Source organism: Gigantopelta aegis, chromosome 6 (genome assembly GCF_016097555.1).
Source record: "Gigantopelta aegis isolate Gae_Host chromosome 6, Gae_host_genome, whole genome shotgun sequence".
Taxonomy (NCBI): Eukaryota; Metazoa; Mollusca; class Gastropoda; order Neomphalida; family Peltospiridae; genus Gigantopelta; species Gigantopelta aegis.
This window is the reverse complement of record NC_054704.1, coordinates 19,394,792-19,414,691: the sequence shown is the minus strand read 5'-3', so window position 1 is coordinate 19,414,691 and position 19,900 is coordinate 19,394,792. Positions and strand designations below refer to the sequence as shown.

Below are 19,900 nucleotides of genomic sequence, written 5' to 3'. Positions count from 1 at the left end.
AATACCCCAGTTCTGACGCTCCCTACACCATTTACGTCTGTGGGCAATATGACGATTTGTCAAGGTAGGTTCAACCTGGGGCCGTCGAGCTTGAAGATGGGCTGCATGTAGACGATTTCTAATCGTCTGACTCGTCACTCGGACGAATGAAGGTTTGCAATTGATTTGCCACTTGAGCTCGATTTCTTTGAGCCTGGTTACGGAAGAATTGATCCTGTACTCCTGTCGTTGCCCTGGGATGACCTGAATGGGGTCGATCGTCAACATGGGTTTGTTGGTACCTGTTCCATAGTCTACTAATCACTGACTTCAAAACATTGAAGGTGTTGGCCACTTCATGCTGACTTCTGCCTGCTTGCAGCATGCCAATGGCTATTGCCGCATCGCAAATTCAAACAATAAAAATGATTAAAAACAAAACAATAACAACTGTATGATCAACAGAATGAAAAAGATTGACAGAAATAATATTCCACAGCGATTAATCGACCTTCCTGGAAGTTGTCAAAATCGAGAATGACACCCCATGCACGTGTACGGGGCAACTGCATGATGCACATGCAAACTATGGAATGTGTTTCGGTGTTGCTAAACAGACCTGAACGTTCTTTACAAGATGTCTGTGGTCAAAACGTATGTTCGGTATAGTTGATATTAATATTCATATTTCAGGTTCCCCTACTTTTTAAAAATGTAACAACTTACCAATAAATATTAAGTTAAAAATATTAATTTGTTTAAATATATTTAAAACAATGATACATCGTTAAATGGCAACCAAAATTCTGTAAAACATCAGTTATGATGTCAGTCGTAGTAAAACATGAGTTATGATGTCAGTCGTAGTAAAACATGAGTTATGACGTCACACATATGTAGAGATTTTTCTAACACCGTGCAAAAGCTGGCTAATTCAGTCCAGTGGGCAAAATGTGTGTATACACACACACACACACACACACACACACACACACACACACACACACACACACACACACACACACACACACACACACACACACACACACACACATTTACATATACAGTCAAACCTGTCCTAGAGGCCACCTGTAATCAGCGGTCACCTGCCGTAAGCGGCCACTTTTTTCCCTCCCAAACGATTTATAATGTAAATGCACCTGTAATAAGCAGTCATCTGTCTAACGCGGCCAGTGGCCACCTAAATCGGATCCCAAATCGCTAAAATACCTGTATTAAGCGGCCACATTAAACGTTTACTGTTATATAAAAGGGATATTTTAACAACAACGATAAGGTTCACACTTTCAGGAATACTAGTGCCCTTTCAGTCCCGACATCTCAACTGTGTATCAATTAAGAAAGTATGACTTGGAATACATCTAATTGCCTCTGGGCAGGCTATGCTTGACATATGTAAATTCCCTTAGACTACTATGACAGTACACCGCATGAAGTAGGAATTAAATAATTAAATGGAAAAAGAAAACAAAGTTGTTGAGAACGGTTAATTTAATACATTCCAATTTCATTTTTTTCTGAATGAGGCGACATGTCAAAAGTTGATTTATAGTCAACTGTGAAGCACACATCCGTCAATTAGCAATACAGACAGTAAAACACGTTTTAAAGACTCTATATGTGCGACCACTTTTATCTTCTCCCTTGACTGACCGCTTAAGACAGGTTTGACTGTACATATACATATACATATACATATACATATACATATACATATACATATACATATACATATACATATATATATGTATGTATGTATAACAAACTATCTAGTTGTTAATTAGCCATGTTAGGTATTAATCAAATAGTATTTGTGATGCTGTACTTTACCAAAGGAACACACACCATAATGTCAATTAACAGGGTGAATCTTGAAATAGGGGATTCTGTGATGTTGGCGTGCTGGTTAAGTAAGGTTCAAAAGAAAGAAATATTTTATTTAACAATGCACTCAACATGATAATTAGTGCTGCAACGATAAACCGGTATACCAGTATACTGCGACAATTGATCAGCTCGATATGAACCGTGGTACAGTTTTGTGTATCGTGATTTTTATACGCTATTTTTTTCCTTGTATCTTATTTGACTTGAAATAGGCAAACAAACAAACAAACCAAAACCACATCATTTTATTAATTGGCGATGACAGCAAATGTAATCATCATGCCAAGCGTAGTCGGCTTACTTGTTAGCATACAAAGTGATAGGTTGGTTTTACTTGGTTCTAACTTCTAAATAAAACATATTAAAAGTCCAATGAAAATAACCAGTTAACGATAATTACAAACAAATGTTTTGTTACTTACACATTATCATTCATGGTTCATTTACGTTGGAATACGGCTATGGCTATCATCTTCAAAGAAATAAACCAACAAATGAGAATCACACTTCGCTGTTTTTCACTGAACTCGGAATACTTCGGCCGATCGTTCAAAATACCTTGGCCAATAACCTCGGCTCTGGTTCGGTCTATCTGCCGAAACATTGCTGCAATACATACATTTCCGTTTCAAGTGAGCAGCAATGGAAAAGCTCGATAGTAAGGATTTCAGAATGCGACAATTTATAAATAGTTTGACACCATCACACCCGTGTTCTAGTAGACTAGTATTGTGTTAAAAAATAAAAATATAGCCCGACAGCTGAAACTAATAAAGATCATTAAAAAGTTTAGGCCTTCTGTTTTCATTAAAAAACCCACCCCATAAATATTAAATTTAAATAATATCAACTATATTGCAATACATATTGCAATACAGTTTCTTATATTGCAATATATCGCAATACGGTTTTGACCGTATCATTGCACCCCTAATGATAATATGGTTAATACCACATAGTTAACGAGAGAGGAAACCTGCTGCTACCAATCCATGGACTACACTTTTTGATTAGCATCAAGGGATCTTTTAGGACCCTGTAATACATACAACAGAGATCATATTGAACAATAGTGGAACCCTGTTAATGTGGAAAGTATCGTTTTTCCAAAAAGCGTCTGGATTAACAAATTTTTGTAGTACTGAATCGTAACTGAAAACCTATTTCCCTTGATTGGAAAATCAATAAAAGTAATTTAGCAAATATTCATCAGATCTATTGATGAAAAATAAAGTAATATAAACAACAGAGATCATATTTAGGACCCTGTAATACACACAACAAAGATCATATTTAGGACCCTGTAATACATACAACAGAGATCATATTTAGCACCCTGTAATACATACAACAGAGATCATATTTAGGACACTGTAATACATACAACAGAGATCACATTTAGGACCCTGTAATACAAACAACAGAGATCATATTTAGGACCCTGTAATACAAACAACAGAGATCATATTTAGGACCCTGTAATACATACAACAGAGATCATATTTAGGACCCTGTAATACATACAACAGAGATCATATTTAGGACCCTGTAATACATACAACAGAGATCACATTTAGGACACTGTAATACATACAACAGAGATCACATTTAGGACACTGTAATACATACAACAGAGATCACATTTAGGACCCTGTAATACAAACAACAGAGATCATATTTAGGACCCTGTAATACAAACAACAGAGATCATATTTAGGACCCTGTAATACAAACAACAGAGATCATAATTAAGACCCTGTAATACAAAAAACAGAGATCATATTTAGGACCCTGTAATACATACAACAGAGATCATATTTAGGACCCTGTAATACATACAACAGAGATCATATTTAGGACCCTGTAATACATACGACAGAGATAATATTTAGGACCCTGTAATACATACAACAGAGATCATATTTAGGACCCTGTAATACATACAACACAGATCATATTTAGGACCCTGTAATACAAACAACAGAGATTATATTTAGGACCTTGTAATACAAACAACAAAGGTCATATTTAGGACCCTGTAATACAAACAACAGAGATCATATTTAGGACCCTGTAATACAAACAACAGAGATCATATTTAAGACCCTGTAATACAAAAAACAGAGATCATATTTAGGACCCTGTAATACATACAACAGAGATCATATTTAGGACCCTGCAATACATACTACAGAGATCATATTTAGGAATTTCCCTGTTGTAAAATAATTTTTCCTATCTGATATTCATGATTTTTTATTATAAAGTAAAAAGTAAATTTTCTTTTATTTAACGATGCCACTAGAGCACATTGATTTTTTAATCTTATTATCAGCTATTGGACATCAAACATATGGTCATTCTGACACTGTTTTTAGAGGAAACCCGCTGTCGCCACATAAGCTACTCTTTTACGACAGGCAGCAAGGGATCTTTTATTTGTGCTTCCTACAGGCAGGATAGCACAAACCATGGCCTTTGTTGAACCAGTTATAGATCACTGGTCGGTGCAAGTGGTTTACACCTACCCACTGAGCCTTGTGGAGCACTTACTCAGGGTTTGGAGTCAGTATCTAGACTGGGATCTGAACCCAGTACCTACCAGCCTGTAGACCGATGGCCTAACCACAACGCCACTGATTTTTTATTGTATACAAGGGCCTCCTGCCACCGCTAATAGCTGCACCTTCACCTCCAAATACCATAATCAACATGTAGTGACTATATATATATATATATATATATATATATATATATATATATATATATATATATATATATATATATATATATATATATATCTGTGTGTATGTACATTTCAACTCATTATTTTTTTCAACAGTGTTCCAGTTACCGTTAATATTGTCTAGCCATAAAAACTACAAATGTTCATTGTGGTCCTTGGGGAAAACATTTGGCATTATGTTGTATTATAACTACATGTAAAAGCTACACGCTGAATCAGACCAAAATTTCAAATTCCCTGAATTTTCTCTTCAGGGATTTTTTAAAACCATTTTCCCTGTCCCATGGGTACCTTGCTTTTAAAAAAAAAAATGATCTGTTGAAATAAATCATGTCCATTCAAGTGGAGCAAACTGTCTTTTTTTTAATATACTTTATTTTGGATGATGGCTGTCCAGTCCGGGAAGCCGAATTTCTGGATTAATGAATGGATTAATGGTGTCAGACCACACAGATATTGAGAGCGGAAACCTGCTGTCGCCACTCTATGGGCTACTCTTTTCGATTAGCAGCAAGGGATCTTTTATATGTACCATTCCACAGACAGGGCAGTACATACCACAGCATTTGATATGCCAGTCGTGGTGCACTGGCTGGAATGAGAAAAAAACCAATGGGTCCACTGACGGAGATCGATCCCAGACAGACCACACATTGAGCAAGTATACAGTTAAAAGAACTATCGTAATTCCACATCAGTCATACTATTGACTACTAGAGTCCAGATTATCACGGTCCCACTGTATACAGTTAAAAGAACTATCGTAATTCCACATCAGTCATACTATTGACTACTAGAGTCCAGATTATCACGGTCCCACTGTATACAGTTAAAAGAACTATCGTAATTCCACATCAGTCATACTATTGACTACTAGAGTCCAGATTATCACGGTCCCACTGTATACAGTATAAAGAACTATCGTAATTCCACATCAGTCATACTATTGACTACTAGAGTCCAGATTATCACGGTCCCACTGTATACAGTTAAAAGAACTATCGTAATTCCACATCAGTCATACTATTGACTACTAGAGTCCAGATTATCACGGTCCCACTGTACACAGTATAAAGAACTATCGTAATTCCACATCTGTCATACTATTGACTACTAGAGTCCAGATTATCACGGTCCCACTGTACACAGTATAAAGAACTATCGTAATTCCACATCTGTCATACTATTGACTACTAGAGTCCAGATTATCACGGTCCCACTGTATACAGTTAAAAGAACTATCATAATTCCACATCAGTCATACTATTGACTACTAGAGTCCAGATTATCACGGTCCCACTGTACACAGTATAAAGAACTATCGTAATTCCACATCAGTCATACTATTGACTACTAGAGTCCAGATTATCACGGTCCCATTGTACACAGTATAAAGAACTATCGTAATTCCACATCAGTCATACTATTGACTACTAAGAGTCCAGATTATCACGGTCCCACTGTATACAGTTAAAAGAACTATCGTAATTCCACATCAGTCATACTATTGACTACTAGAGTCCAGATTATCACGGTCCCATTGTACACAGTATAAAGAACTATCGTAATTCCACATCAGTCATACTATTGACTACTAGAGTCCAGATTATCACGGTCCCACTGTATACAGTATAAAGAACTATCGTAATTCCACATCAGTCATACTATTGACTACTAGAGTCCAGATTATCACGGTCCCACTGTACACAGTATAAAGAACTATCGTAATTCCACATCAGTCATACTATTGACTACTAGAGTCCAGATTATCACGGTCCCACTGTATACAGTATAAAGAACTATCGTAATTCCACATCAGTCATACTATTGACTACTAGAGTCCAGATTATCACGGTCCCACTGTACACAGTATAAAGAACTATCGTAATTCCACATCAGTCATACTATTGACTACTAGAGTCCAGATTATCACGGTCCCACTGTATACAGTATAAAGAACTATCGTAATTCCACATGAGTCATACTATTGACTACTAGAGTCCAGATTATCACGGTCCCACTGTATACAGTTAAAAGAACTATCGTAATTCCACATCAGTCATACTATTGACTACTAGAGTCCACATTATCACGGTCCCACTGTATACAGTTAAAAGAACTATCGTAATTCCACATCAGTCATACTATTGACTACTAGAGTCCAGATTATCACGGTCCCACTGTATACAGTATAAAGAACTATCGTAATTCCACATCAGTCATACTATTGACTACTAGAGTCCAGATTATCACGGTCCCACTGTATACAGTTAAAAGAACTATCGTAATTCCACATCAGTCATACTATTGACTACTAGAGTCCAGATTATCACGGTCCCACTGTACACAGTATAAAGAACTATCGTAATTCCACATCTGTCATACTATTGACTACTAGAGTCCAGATTATCACGGTCCCACTGTACACAGTATAAAGAACTATCGTAATTCCACATCTGTCATACTATTGACTACTAGAGTCCAGATTATCACGGTCCCACTGTATACAGTTAAAAGAACTATCATAATTCCACATCAGTCATACTAGTGACTACTAGAGTCCAGATTATCACGGTCCCACTGTACACAGTATAAAGAACTATCGTAATTCCACATCAGTCATACTATTGACTACTAGAGTCCAGATTATCACGGTCCCATTGTACACAGTATAAAGAACTATCGTAATTCCACATCAGTCATACTATTGACTACTAAGAGTCCAGATTATCACGGTCCCACTGTATACAGTTAAAAGAACTATCGTAATTCCACATCAGTCATACTATTGACTACTAGAGTCCAGATTATCACGGTCCCATTGTACACAGTATAAAGAACTATCGTAATTCCACATCAGTCATACTATTGACTACTAGAGTCCAGATTATCACGGTCCCACTGTATACAGTATAAAGAACTATCGTAATTCCACATCAGTCATACTATTGACTACTAGAGTCCAGATTATCACGGTCCCATTGTACACAGTATAAAGAACTATCGTAATTCCACATCAGTCATACTATTGACTACTAGAGTCCAGATTATCACGGTCCCACTGTATACAGTATAAAGAACTATCGTAATTCCACATCAGTCATACTATTGACTACTAGAGTCCAGATTATCACGGTCCCACTGTACACAGTATAAAGAACTATCGTAATTCCACATCAGTCATACTATTGACTACTAGAGTCCAGATTATCACGGTCCCACTGTATACAGTATAAAGAACTATCGTAATTCCACATGAGTCATACTATTGACTACTAGAGTCCAGATTATCACGGTCCCACTGTATACAGTTAAAAGAACTATCGTAATTCCACATCAGTGATACTATTGACTACTAGAGTCCACATTATCACGGTCCCACTGTATACAGTATAAAGAACTATCGTAATTCCACATCAGTCATACTATTGACTACTAGAGTCCAGATTATCACGGTCCCACTGTATACAGTTAAAAGAACTATCGTAATTCCACATGAGTCATACTATTGACTTCTAGAGTCCAGATTATCACGGTCCCACTATATACAGTATAAAGAACTATCGTAATTCCACATCAGTCATACTATTGACTACTAGAGTCCAGATTATCACGGTCCCACTGTATACAGTTAAAAGAACTATCGTAATTCCATATCAGTCATACTATTGACTACTAGAGTCCACATTATCACGGTCCCACTGTACACAGTATAAAGAACTATCGTAATTCCACATCAGTCATACTATTGACTACTAGAGTCCAGATTATCATGGTCCCACTGTACACAGTATAAAGAACTATCGTAATTCCACATCAGTCATACTATTGACTACTAGAGTCCAGATTATCACGGTCCCACTGTATACAGTTAAAAGAACTATCGTAATTCCACATGAGTCATACTATTGACTTCTAGAGTCCAGATTATCACGGTCCCACTGTATACAGTATAAAGAACTATCGTAATTCCACATGAGTCATACTATTGACTTCTAGAGTCCAGATTATCACGGTCCCACTGTATACAGTTAAAAGAACTATCGTAATTCCACACATCAGTCATACTATTGACTACTAGAGTCCACTAGATGGTCCCACTGTACACAGTATAAAGAACATTATCACGGTCCCACTGTATACAGTATAAAGAACTATCGTAATTCCACATCAGTCATACTATTGACTACTAGAGTCCAGATTATCACGGTCCCACTGTATACAGTTAAAAGAACTATCGTAATTCCACATCAGTCATACTATTGACTACTAGAGTCCACATTATCACGGTCCCACTGTATACAGTATAAAGAACTATCGTAATTCCACATCAGTCATACTATTGACTACTAGAGTCCAGATTATCACGGTCCCACTGTATACAGTTAAAAGAACTATCATAATTCCACATCAGTCATACTATTGACTACTAGAGTCCAGATTATCACGGTCCCACTGTATACAGTATAAAGAACTATCGTAATTCCACATCAGTCATACTATTGCATTCCCAGAGAAGAAACATTTCAGGGAACTTTCATATTCCTTGTTCTCCCTGAGTCAAACTGTCCTAATTCTGGATGGTTTACAGTCGACTGAACTTCCTTGTTTCTCATTTTCCCTTGAGTCACCAAGTAATTAAAGAATCAGTCCTTGTTAACAGAAGTTCAGTTCACAGACATATTTTTCTATCCTGCCTCATAATACTCTAACACAAACTGTCACCATAGGCTTTGTATAATAACATTTTTTATATTTTAAATGTGTGTGTGTGCGTGCATACGTGTGTGCATGCGTTTATGTGTGTGCATATCTCAGAATTATTGAAATATTGTGGTTGTGGAATCTCAGTCTGAAAAGACTTTTTGTATGTTTCAGATAGTGTTGATTAAATACATACATGTGCTGGTAACTCAGTTAATATGACCATGTTATATTATATTTTGCCATCTTAGTTATTTTTAATTAGTGAGATTATATCAGTAATACTAGTAAAAAATTACTCTCATACAAGAAGAATAAGTATTTACAAATTTTTATATATCTGGTTGTTTTAACCTTTATCATAGTTTATGTGTCTGTGCAGGAATAACATCATGGACTGAGCTTTTTCGTGATGTTAGACATAGCATAGCACCATCACATCCAGAATGTAGTTACATTAACAGCGCGCTGTGCACCGTCACAACATAAAACTGTCACAACTGAGTGGAAGATGAGCACCATGTTCTGCTTTACCATCCCATGTATAAAGTCTCAGAGATATTTCATTTATTAAGTGGGATTGTTTTAACTTTTATAACTGCTACAATGCAGAAAAAGTCATATATCTTTTATCTATAATAATGCATGCCAAATATTGTAAGCTTTATCACAAAAATGGCTCCTAAATTTTTACATCATTCTGATCAATAATAGAGTTGGGTGGTATTGAAATTTCAGGTTCGGTATCGGTATCAGTATTTTTTGGGTGATTTACCTAGGTATCGGTACGGTATTTCATCTAAATAAAATTAAATTCCATACACAAGGCCCTCATCTCTCTTCTTTTCAGCTACTTTGCATTCGTCAGATATATTTTTCAATATCGAAATTTCAGTATTTTGACATTTGCTTGGTATGGTAAATCGGTATTGACATGATACCGATACTGAATGGTATATGGTATACTGCCCAGCTCTAATGAATGAATGAAAAAGCATTTGGAGAGTATTGCAAAAGCAATACATGTCCCCCCTACCAGGCCCAATGTTTTTTCTTATCTCCTAAATTCTGAGAAAAATTAGTAAATCGCTATGAAAGTTAAACTGTAACAGTACATGATAAAGCTATACACATAACTTCAGTGCCATATCTTGAGGCATTGCAAGAAAAGAAAAAGCCTAGAAAACAAATCTTGTAAGTTCAAGGGCCATAACTGTCAAAAAATTGTAAATCTTCATGAAATTCAAACTGGATCTGTAACTGTATGATAAAGCAATACACAAAATTGCAGATCAATATCTTCAGGCATTGAAAAACAAAACAGAGAGGAAAACATCGTCAAAGTTCAAAGGCCATAAATCTGTGAAATATGGGTAAATTGCCATGAAAATTGAAGTTGATCCGTTACAGAACATGATAAAGATATACACATTAAACTTTTTTTTAAATACCACTAGATCAATATTTTGAGGCATTTCAAAAAAATATCTGGATAACAAGGGCCATAACTCCGTCAAACATGGGTAAATATTGATGAAAGCCAAATTTGATCTGTAACAGTACATGATAAAGTTATAAACAAAATTTCAGGCATTGCAAGAAAAAGTCTGGAATTGAAAATTAATCTGTAATAGTATAATCTCAAAGCATTCTGAAACAAATATCCAGAAAACTCTATGTGGGATGGACGTACAGGACAATGAATGAATGAATGAATGAATGAATGAATGAATGAATGAATGAATGAATGAATGAATGAATGTACAAACAAATTAATAATGACATCCCAACACAAACAAATATATTATTCTAAGGATGTCAAATTCACTTGACTAAAAGATAAAAAGTTTAATTTTAGCACAAATGACAACAACCTGATGACAATAGTTAATGTAGAGTGATATCGGTGTAACAACCCAAAATATAACCCCCACCAAACTATACCTAGGGTTAAAGTGGGCTAGCCTGTTTTATACCCCTAACCCTCATTTTTTATTACTAACCTATATACAAAATAAATAAATAAATAATATGGACTAGAGAGATATATTCTGGGCTAGCCTGTTTTATATCCCGGGGTATATTCTGGGCTAGTCCAGTTTATACACTGGGGTATAAAACAGGCTAGTTTGGCTGGGGGTATATTTTGGGCTATTACACCTGATCAAGTTATAAAGGAAAATGTTTTAAAAAGCAATTACTCCTACCTGTTCTGCTAAGAGCGTAGCCAAACTGGGATCAGATGTTGAGAGACTATTCAGCTTCTTTACCAGTGGATGGCTACAGGTAAAATAAATAAAACTCCATTAATAATGGCTCTTTGGTATATTGTGTGTCTTAAGTCAATAAGAGTAGCTTCCTTTGGATTGTTAAACTGGCCTTGGTAGTGTTGTGGTTAAGCCATCAGACATAATGCTGGTAGGCACATGGTTCGCAGCCCAGTACCGGCTCTCAATCAGAGCGAGTTTTAACAACTCATTGGGTAGGTGTAAGACCACTACACCCTCTTCTCTCTCACTAACATCTAACCACCAACAACTAACCCACTGTCCTGGTCAGACAGCCCAGATAGCTGAGGTGTGTGCCCAGGACAGCCTGCTTGAACCTTAATTGGATACAAGCATGAAAATAAGTGGAAATGAAATGAAATGATTGCCAAAATTTTTATAATTGTGATACATAATCTATATATTTCCATTAGCAGCAAGGTATCTTTTATATGCACTTTCCCCCACAGACAGAACAGCACATACTACAGCCTTTGATATACCAGTCATGGTGCACTGAATGAAATGAGAAATAGCCCAATCATGGGATGGGGGAAAAAACAATCAAAGAATGGTTCTACCTAGGGGATTTTATCCTACAACCCAAACATCTCCCCATTAGAACCCATGACAGGTTGGAGTCAGTGGTGGGCTTACCCAGAACATTCGGAACCCACCATGCCACTAAGGCTGGTAGAGTAAATGAACTGACAGAAAGAAACCATGGAAACATGGTATTGGAAATCAAATTTAATTCACTGCTAGTATAGTAATATCAGTATAAAATACTAAGATGTAATGTGAGAATGAATGTCAGGAACGTGGTAATAAATAAATAAGAGTTTAACAAATATTTGACAAGTTCACCTTGGATTCAGTTCTAGTGTTGGCTGCAGCAGTCTGTATCTTTCTTCAGGAGTCTTGTCAGCAAGAGATGTACGCAGGAAATGTCGTGCTGACCCCATTTCCACCACAGTCACAATACAAGGGTGATTATGCAGTCTTTGTGTGACCTATCAAAACACAGAAATATATAGATCTCCACCACAGTCACAATACAGGGGGTGACTGTACAGTCTCTGTGTGACCTATCAAAAAACAGAAATATATCGACTCCTCCACAGTCACAATACAAGGGGGATTGTGTAGTCTCTGTGTGACCTATCAGAAAACAGAAATATATAGACTCCACCACAGTCACAATACAGGGGTGATTGTGCAGTCTCTGTATGACAGTCCAGGGAACATTTTGTTTTCAAAATCTTGATTAGAAATGACTGTTTAATCTTTTAAAATTGTGTAGCAATCTCTGAATCTTGTATAGCAAATTGTAACACGATACTAAACAAAATGTTCCTCGTGATCTATCAGAAAACAGAACTATATAGATCTCTACCACAGTAGTACATGGGTGAAAGTGCAAGTCTCTGTATGACCTATCAGAAAACAGAACTATATAGATCTCTACCACAGTAGTACATGGGTGAAAGTGCAATCTCTGTATGACCTATCAGAAAACAGAACTATATAGATCTCTACCACAATAGTACATGGGTGAAAGTGCAGTCTCTGTATGACCTATCAGAAAACAGAACTATATAGATCTCTACCACAGTAGTACAGGGATGAAAGTGCAGTCTCTGTATGACCTATCAGAAAACAGAACTATATAGATCTCTACCACAGTAGTACATGGGTGAAAGTGCAGTCTCTGTATGACCTAACTATATAGATCTCTACCACAGTAGTACATGGGTGAAAGTGCAGTCTCTGTATGACCTATCAGAAAACAGAACTATATAGATCTCTACCACAGTAGTACATGGGTGAAAGTGCAGTCTCTGTATGACCTATCAGAAAACAGAACTATATAGATCTCTACCACAGTAGTACATGGGTGAAAGTGCAGTCTCTGTATGACCTAACTATATAGATCTCTACCACAGTAGTACATGGGTCAAAGTGCAGTCTCTGTATGACCTATCAGAAAACAGAAATATGTAAATAAAAGCAGGGCTAGTTCTGAGTGAGTAGAAAAGTTTGCCAAATTATCTGCCTGACTGAACTCATAAGCTTACAAAAATCAAGCTGAACAGCATATAAAAGAAAACTTACTTTTATTTTATTCACTTTGTTTCCTAACACACTTTTCATCCACTCCATGAGTCCAGTCATATCGGACTGTGTGAGACTGTTTTCATCTGTGAAATAAACAGAATAGTCCATGAGCTACCAGTTGTTATCAAGTTTATGTCCTGAGTGAAATAGTTTAATAATGATCACTGGCATCAAGTTTACTATTCTAGTTATATATAAAGCTCTTTTCTGTTCATTCAAATATTTTTTTAAAACCCCACACACTATTGAAAACATTTGATTACTTTTCATTTTGTTCAATTTCAAGATTATTCAGTTTAAAAAAACTCTTTAGCATTAGCAAATCTTTAGCATTGGAAACAAATGGGGTGGGACGTAGCCCAGTGGTGAAGCGCTTGCTCAATGCGCGGTCGGTCTGGGATCGATCCCCGTCAGTAGGCCCATTGGGCTATTTCTTGTTCCAGCCAGTGCACCACGACTGGTATATCAAAGGCCGTGGTATGTACTATCCTGTCTGTGGGATGGTGCATATAAAAGATCCTTTGTTGCTAATCGAAAAGGGTAGCCCATGAAGTGGCGACAGTGGGTTTCCACTCTCAATAACATTTCTTTCTTTTTTGGAAACAAATGGGTATATGTTCTATTTCAAATATGCAACACTGGAAATGTTTTAAATCATGACATATTTAATACCAAAAAGACCATTGGTCAATAAGTGATAAATCACCCATGTTGACACTAAGAATGTGTTCTTTTGTCAGTGAAAAAAATAATTATCAACTGATCACTCAGTTAAACAACATGAATATCACTTCAGATACAGGAAAAGAAAGGACTATTTGTGTAACAACACCTAAGCATGTTTTAAACCAAAGCTATTTATTTCAAACGTGGTTATTTTAACACCTGGTCGAGACAGAGACAGAGACAGAGACAGAGACAGAGACAGAGAGAGAGAGAGAGAGAGAGAGAGAGAGAGAGAGAGAGAGAGAGAGAGAGGGAGGAATCATGCTGCCACATAGGCTACTCCTCCCAGAAAGTGATCTTTTAAATGTATTTTCCCAAAGAAAAGAGTATATCAGTCATGGGGCGCTGGTTGGAAGAAAAAACTAGAATTCTATGGAATTAAATGTCTAGCCTGCCACAACTTTCTTGGTGCACTGTGATGAACACCATAGATGCTACTATAAACCAAGTTTCCGTGACTTAAGACTTATAGTTTGTGAGAAACAGATCTAAATGATGATGCCGATGCCACTGCCATTGCTTTTATAAAATAAAAACCCCCACCTAAATCTCACTTTTGTACTTTGGAAAGACAAGACACTGAGTTCATTGAGGCCGATCGAATCTGCAACTGATGACACCACAGGTGAGTGGTCTCCCACTGAGCTACAGTCCACCCTCCCATATTTTATTAGGGTTCTGCCAGAGAGTATGAATGGTAAAATTATGTACCCTAAAATGTTGAAAATTAGTGGATACAGTTTTGTTTGTTTTAGAAAGATTATAATGAGAGAACTGCTGTTTTACATTTGTATATGATTGCACTGTCCAATTTCAAACTATTTCAGACCCAAGCAACTAATAGGGGCATTTATGATCGGTTTTGTTTTTATTATGTACCCTCAAATTATTTTTCTCGCAGAAAGCCTGGTTATAATTATATTAACACCAAACTTTACACAGTTTGTAGTTCACCTTTGTTATCGACCGTCTCCGTGTCGTCCTTGCTGCCCGCGATCTCGTTCTCGATTGACTTCAGAGTCTTCTTGTCAAACTGAGTCAGGTTGAGCAGCACCAGCTCATCGTACGGCTCGTACAGAAACAGAACCTCGATATCGTGGTTCCTCAGAGCTTCAAAATACGGAGACCCTTCCGCTAGGTGACGGCTGAAATACAACATTTTATATGTAAAAATACAATTATATTTCTACTGTTTACGACAATTACAATATTTCTAATGCAATATGTCACATATTATCAGATAAAAGCTTCAAAATACAGAGACCCTTCCGCTGGGTGACGGCTGAAATACAACATTGTATATGTAAAAATATAGCTATATTTCTACTGTTTATGACAATTACAATATTTCTAATGCAATATTTCACATATCAGATAAGACTAAAATACAAAATTATATACATAAAAATACAACTATATTTTTTACTGCTTACACCAATTGCAATATTTTTAATGCATTATTTCACAGATAATCTGATAACCAGTAGTGGAATCAATTAGTAAAAGTAAACAAGAGTATTTTAAGTGTGACACCAATGCCAGCTACCCATGCATAGCCATAAACTATTACAACATTACAAATATCAATGCTCATGGACCATATTACTAATATTAATGTATTTTCCTAACTTAGGAGCTGCGAGGAAGTAGATCTCTCTTGATCCTGCTTTCATCCGTGAAGCATATTCATCCAGACCAACCTTGACCCCTGCTGGAAACTTGGATGATTCAAATCTCATTAATCTGGCAATATCTTCCTGTAAATGATAAAAAAGACAATGATTATTTTCAATATCAAAGTTTATATAGTTCCATGTTTGACTGTTCAGGGCAAACATTGTTCTATATTAATTGTGTTACATCGAGAAGCCTTAGTAATAAAGGATTAGGTACCAGGATGTTATGTATTTAATAAATATAACTGAGAATGAGTTGATGTTCACTTGTTCATTAGATGCAGTGTACATCATGTCTGTCAAACACAAAAGAAACAACTTGTCACTTGCTGATAAATACAAAATTGTTAAACTTTTAGACAAAACATTTTCAGAAGCAGAAATAGCAAAAAAACTGGGATGTTCACAGTAACAGGTATTCAGAATTGTCGATAAATGAGAAGACATTCACATGAAATACGAGTCTAATAAAATGAACCACGAACGAAACCAGCTATGATCTGGCAAAACAGAGGATGTGGAAGGTGCCTTATCAGGAAGATTCTACAGTGCCAAGTCCAGAGATATTCCTGTGTCCGGACCCATTTTCAAGGGAAAAGCAAAGAATTTGGCGAAACATCTCCATAAAGAAGACTTCAATCCACCAATGGATGGCTTAGTAGATGGAAAGATGTAACATCTACAAATGAATGCATGGAGAAAAGAAAGATGCAGACCTGGTAGCAGCAGGTAAGTGGACACAGATTGTTCTTCCTAACATACTGAAAACATACGACATAGACGACATCTACAACACTAACAAAACTGGACTGTCTTACTGAATATTAACTTTAAAATTGGAGAAAGTGAGTAGAAGCAAAAAGGCGATGGACAGGGCGACAGCGATGACAGCCTGCAACATGACGGGAACTGAGAAGCGAAAACTTCTGGTCATTGGAAAGAGCAAAGAGCCGAGGTGTTTCAGAGGGAAAAAGAGTCTTCCAGTGAAATACGATAATAGCCAGAATGCCTGGATGACGTTGGCTATCTTCAACAAGTGGTTAGAGGATTTCAAAAAAGATATGCGCTTTCAGAGACAACATATGGTGTTATTAGTTGATAACTGTCCTGCCCATCCACCAAATGAAAACCTGAGAAATGTGAAGTTGATGTTTTTGCTGCCAAACATTGTCTGTAATCCAGCCATGTAATCTGTTGATCATCAGAAATCTAAACGGCCACTGCAGAAGTCAGGTTGTGCATAAAATAATTGACAGCATTGATGCTGAGGATAAACTTAGTGCAAATGACATTGCCAAAAAGCTAACTTTGTTGCCTGCCATCCACATGCTGAGAAAAGCCTGGAATAACGTCACGTTTTCTACGATTGTAAACTGTTTTTGGAAAGGTAGACTTATCAAACAAGAAATTAGAATGTTCAGCAACCTGTAAAAAGTGATAACTCAAATGACACTGACTTCACAGCACAAACTGGACTGCATAATGAATGAGGAATTCCAGCAATTCATTTCAAACAATGGCACATTGGACTGACATCACCCAGACTGACGGAGAAATGTGTGCAGCATTTACACAACAGGATTTGACATCAACAATGGTAAACAAATCAGTGAGGTTAAGACCATACTCGGCAGAGTGAGGCGCTTTTTAGAAGAGAATGGATGTGAGGACTTTGACAGGTTGTACCAGTTAGAGGAATTGTGTGAAACAACATCAGCTGCAAACCGCCGTCCGCGAAAAATGACCGAGTTCATTTACTGGATTCCTTGACATTTGGAATGACACAGATATTGAAGTACGGTAAAAAATTATTTATATACTATGTTTGTTTTCGAAAATTAAATGCTTTGTATTCATTTTGTCACAGGGTCAATGTCTAAACTAATTTTATTTATTATTTATTTAATTATTATTGTACATCAGTGATAGAATGGGTGTTCTAATATTGCAGGCACTTATTTTAATGGGGTGAGCAAAGTTTATAGTGGGGATGGATTTAGACATGCTCCTTGATAAATGTATTGAAAAAAAAAATGGCTCGATTAGGTGGGGGGGGGGGGGGGGGGGAGGGAGAGATTGCCACCGAAACCCACCACATGTACATGCACCTTTACTAGATTAGTTGGATTGTTAAAAAACCCAAACCAACCCCCCCCCCAAAAAAAATCACATTATTTATGGATCGTCCCTGAAAACCTCTGCAATATTGTTAGGTACCAATCAGTTGGACCACACCACGAAGGTCAGTCAGTTGTATTAGAATGGGTATGCATGCCATGTAGATGGCTGGCACTGATAATGACTCACTAGCTAATTGCTTAACAACAGCCAAGTCATCATTTAGGGATCACAAATAATGCCAAAGCTTGCCACATCTTTTGTGTTGGAAAGAACACCAGACCAGTCATCACTGCAACTTCATACATAGTCACGTAATCCTACTAGTAAGGTGCATTCAACGGTGCGGTAATTCCGGAAGTTGATGTCATTTTGTAAACACGTGCACCGATGAAAAGTGAACTGTGTGATGGTTCTGTTGTTTTAAGGTTATCTCATTAACTGCATGGCTAATACTTTGTTTACAATACTGGATGGTCAGTATAGTGTTTAAACGCACACTGTTTGTGTTTCTAAGACAACAACGCCCAATAACAACAGGTAACAAAGATTATTAAAAAACTTAATTACCGATAGATTAAAACAAAAATGCCATACTAATTATAAGTTTTTTTGTTTTTTTTTAAATAATAATAAAAAATACTATTCACCATGCATCAACTATAATAGTTCTGGTATTAATTACTGCACTGTGCTAGACTGTCTTTTATAGTAGGATGGATGTTACAAAATGAAAGTCGGGACTATTGGTTAATTGTATACTATCGAGTAGAAGGGAGGCTATGCAAATAAGCGTGTTTGACTGTACTTCAAAATCAAAGAAATAAAATGAATGCACTTTCTTCAAATAATTAATTTTTAATGTCAACAAATGACACTTTTTTTGCAAGAATTAATGTTGATAAAAAAAACTATCCAAAGAGAAAAACAGGTATGAGTATTCAAGGTTTACCACCCCAGCACTGCTTAACAAAGCAATTTATTAAGAGGTCAAACATAGAACAATGTACTTATGAATCAGTCATATTTGTCAGAAGCAACCAGCCATCACCATATACTGGTTATGTTTTCCTAGTGGCAACCATTAGTTATATAAATGATTTCTGTTCTAGAAAGAACAGTGCATACCACATACATCTATATATGCATCAAGTAAATCCTGTGTGTGATTTCACTTTGAAAATCATGAGTTTTCTTTTATTTAAGTACATTAAGTACCTTTTTGTTTTAATATATATACTCGAGGAAAAAGGTTCCTGTGCACCAAATAATTGCATATAGAGTATAATTTACTTGAAATCTGGTCCTAAAAAATTCAGTAAATAAACGTGTAACCACTTCCTTCCATATCCCAGCAGTGCCCAGTCAATTGCACGAGCTATTCATGCTTTGTGATCATAAGTTGCATTACTAGCATTCTTGGTCACGTGCTCCTCTTTGATGTCATTTTTCTTATCACTGGTTATTAAAACTATTGTATACATTCTTGTCACTCAGAAAAATACTTTTGTTGGCATCTGATCATCGTCAGTGTGATGTCACGCCTCCAAGAAAATTAACTTCTTTGAAAGATGGGCATGATTGCAGTTAGAATGGCACAAACGTTGTTGCTAGTCATTTTGGTGTTCATTGGTGTTCATCAGAAAACTATGCAGTGT

At 36.5% G+C, this 19,900-nt stretch overlaps 1 protein-coding gene across 1 annotated transcript in view; it reads right to left on the bottom strand.

Annotated features, from left to right (window-relative positions):
• The window catches only part of LOC121374406 (heat shock protein 75 kDa, mitochondrial-like), a 101,551-nt gene that overhangs the window by 26,007 nt on the left and 55,644 nt on the right, over positions 1-19,900 (bottom strand). The window contains exons 14-18 of the mRNA XM_041501507.1: positions 16,078-16,205; positions 15,403-15,593; positions 13,720-13,805; positions 12,472-12,617; positions 11,545-11,617 (exon numbers count right to left, since the gene is read on the bottom strand). Coding sequence (XP_041357441.1) covers positions 11,545-11,617; positions 12,472-12,617; positions 13,720-13,805; positions 15,403-15,593; positions 16,078-16,205 — 624 coding nt within the window. The remainder of the gene's footprint in view (positions 1-11,544; positions 11,618-12,471; positions 12,618-13,719; positions 13,806-15,402; positions 15,594-16,077; positions 16,206-19,900) is intronic.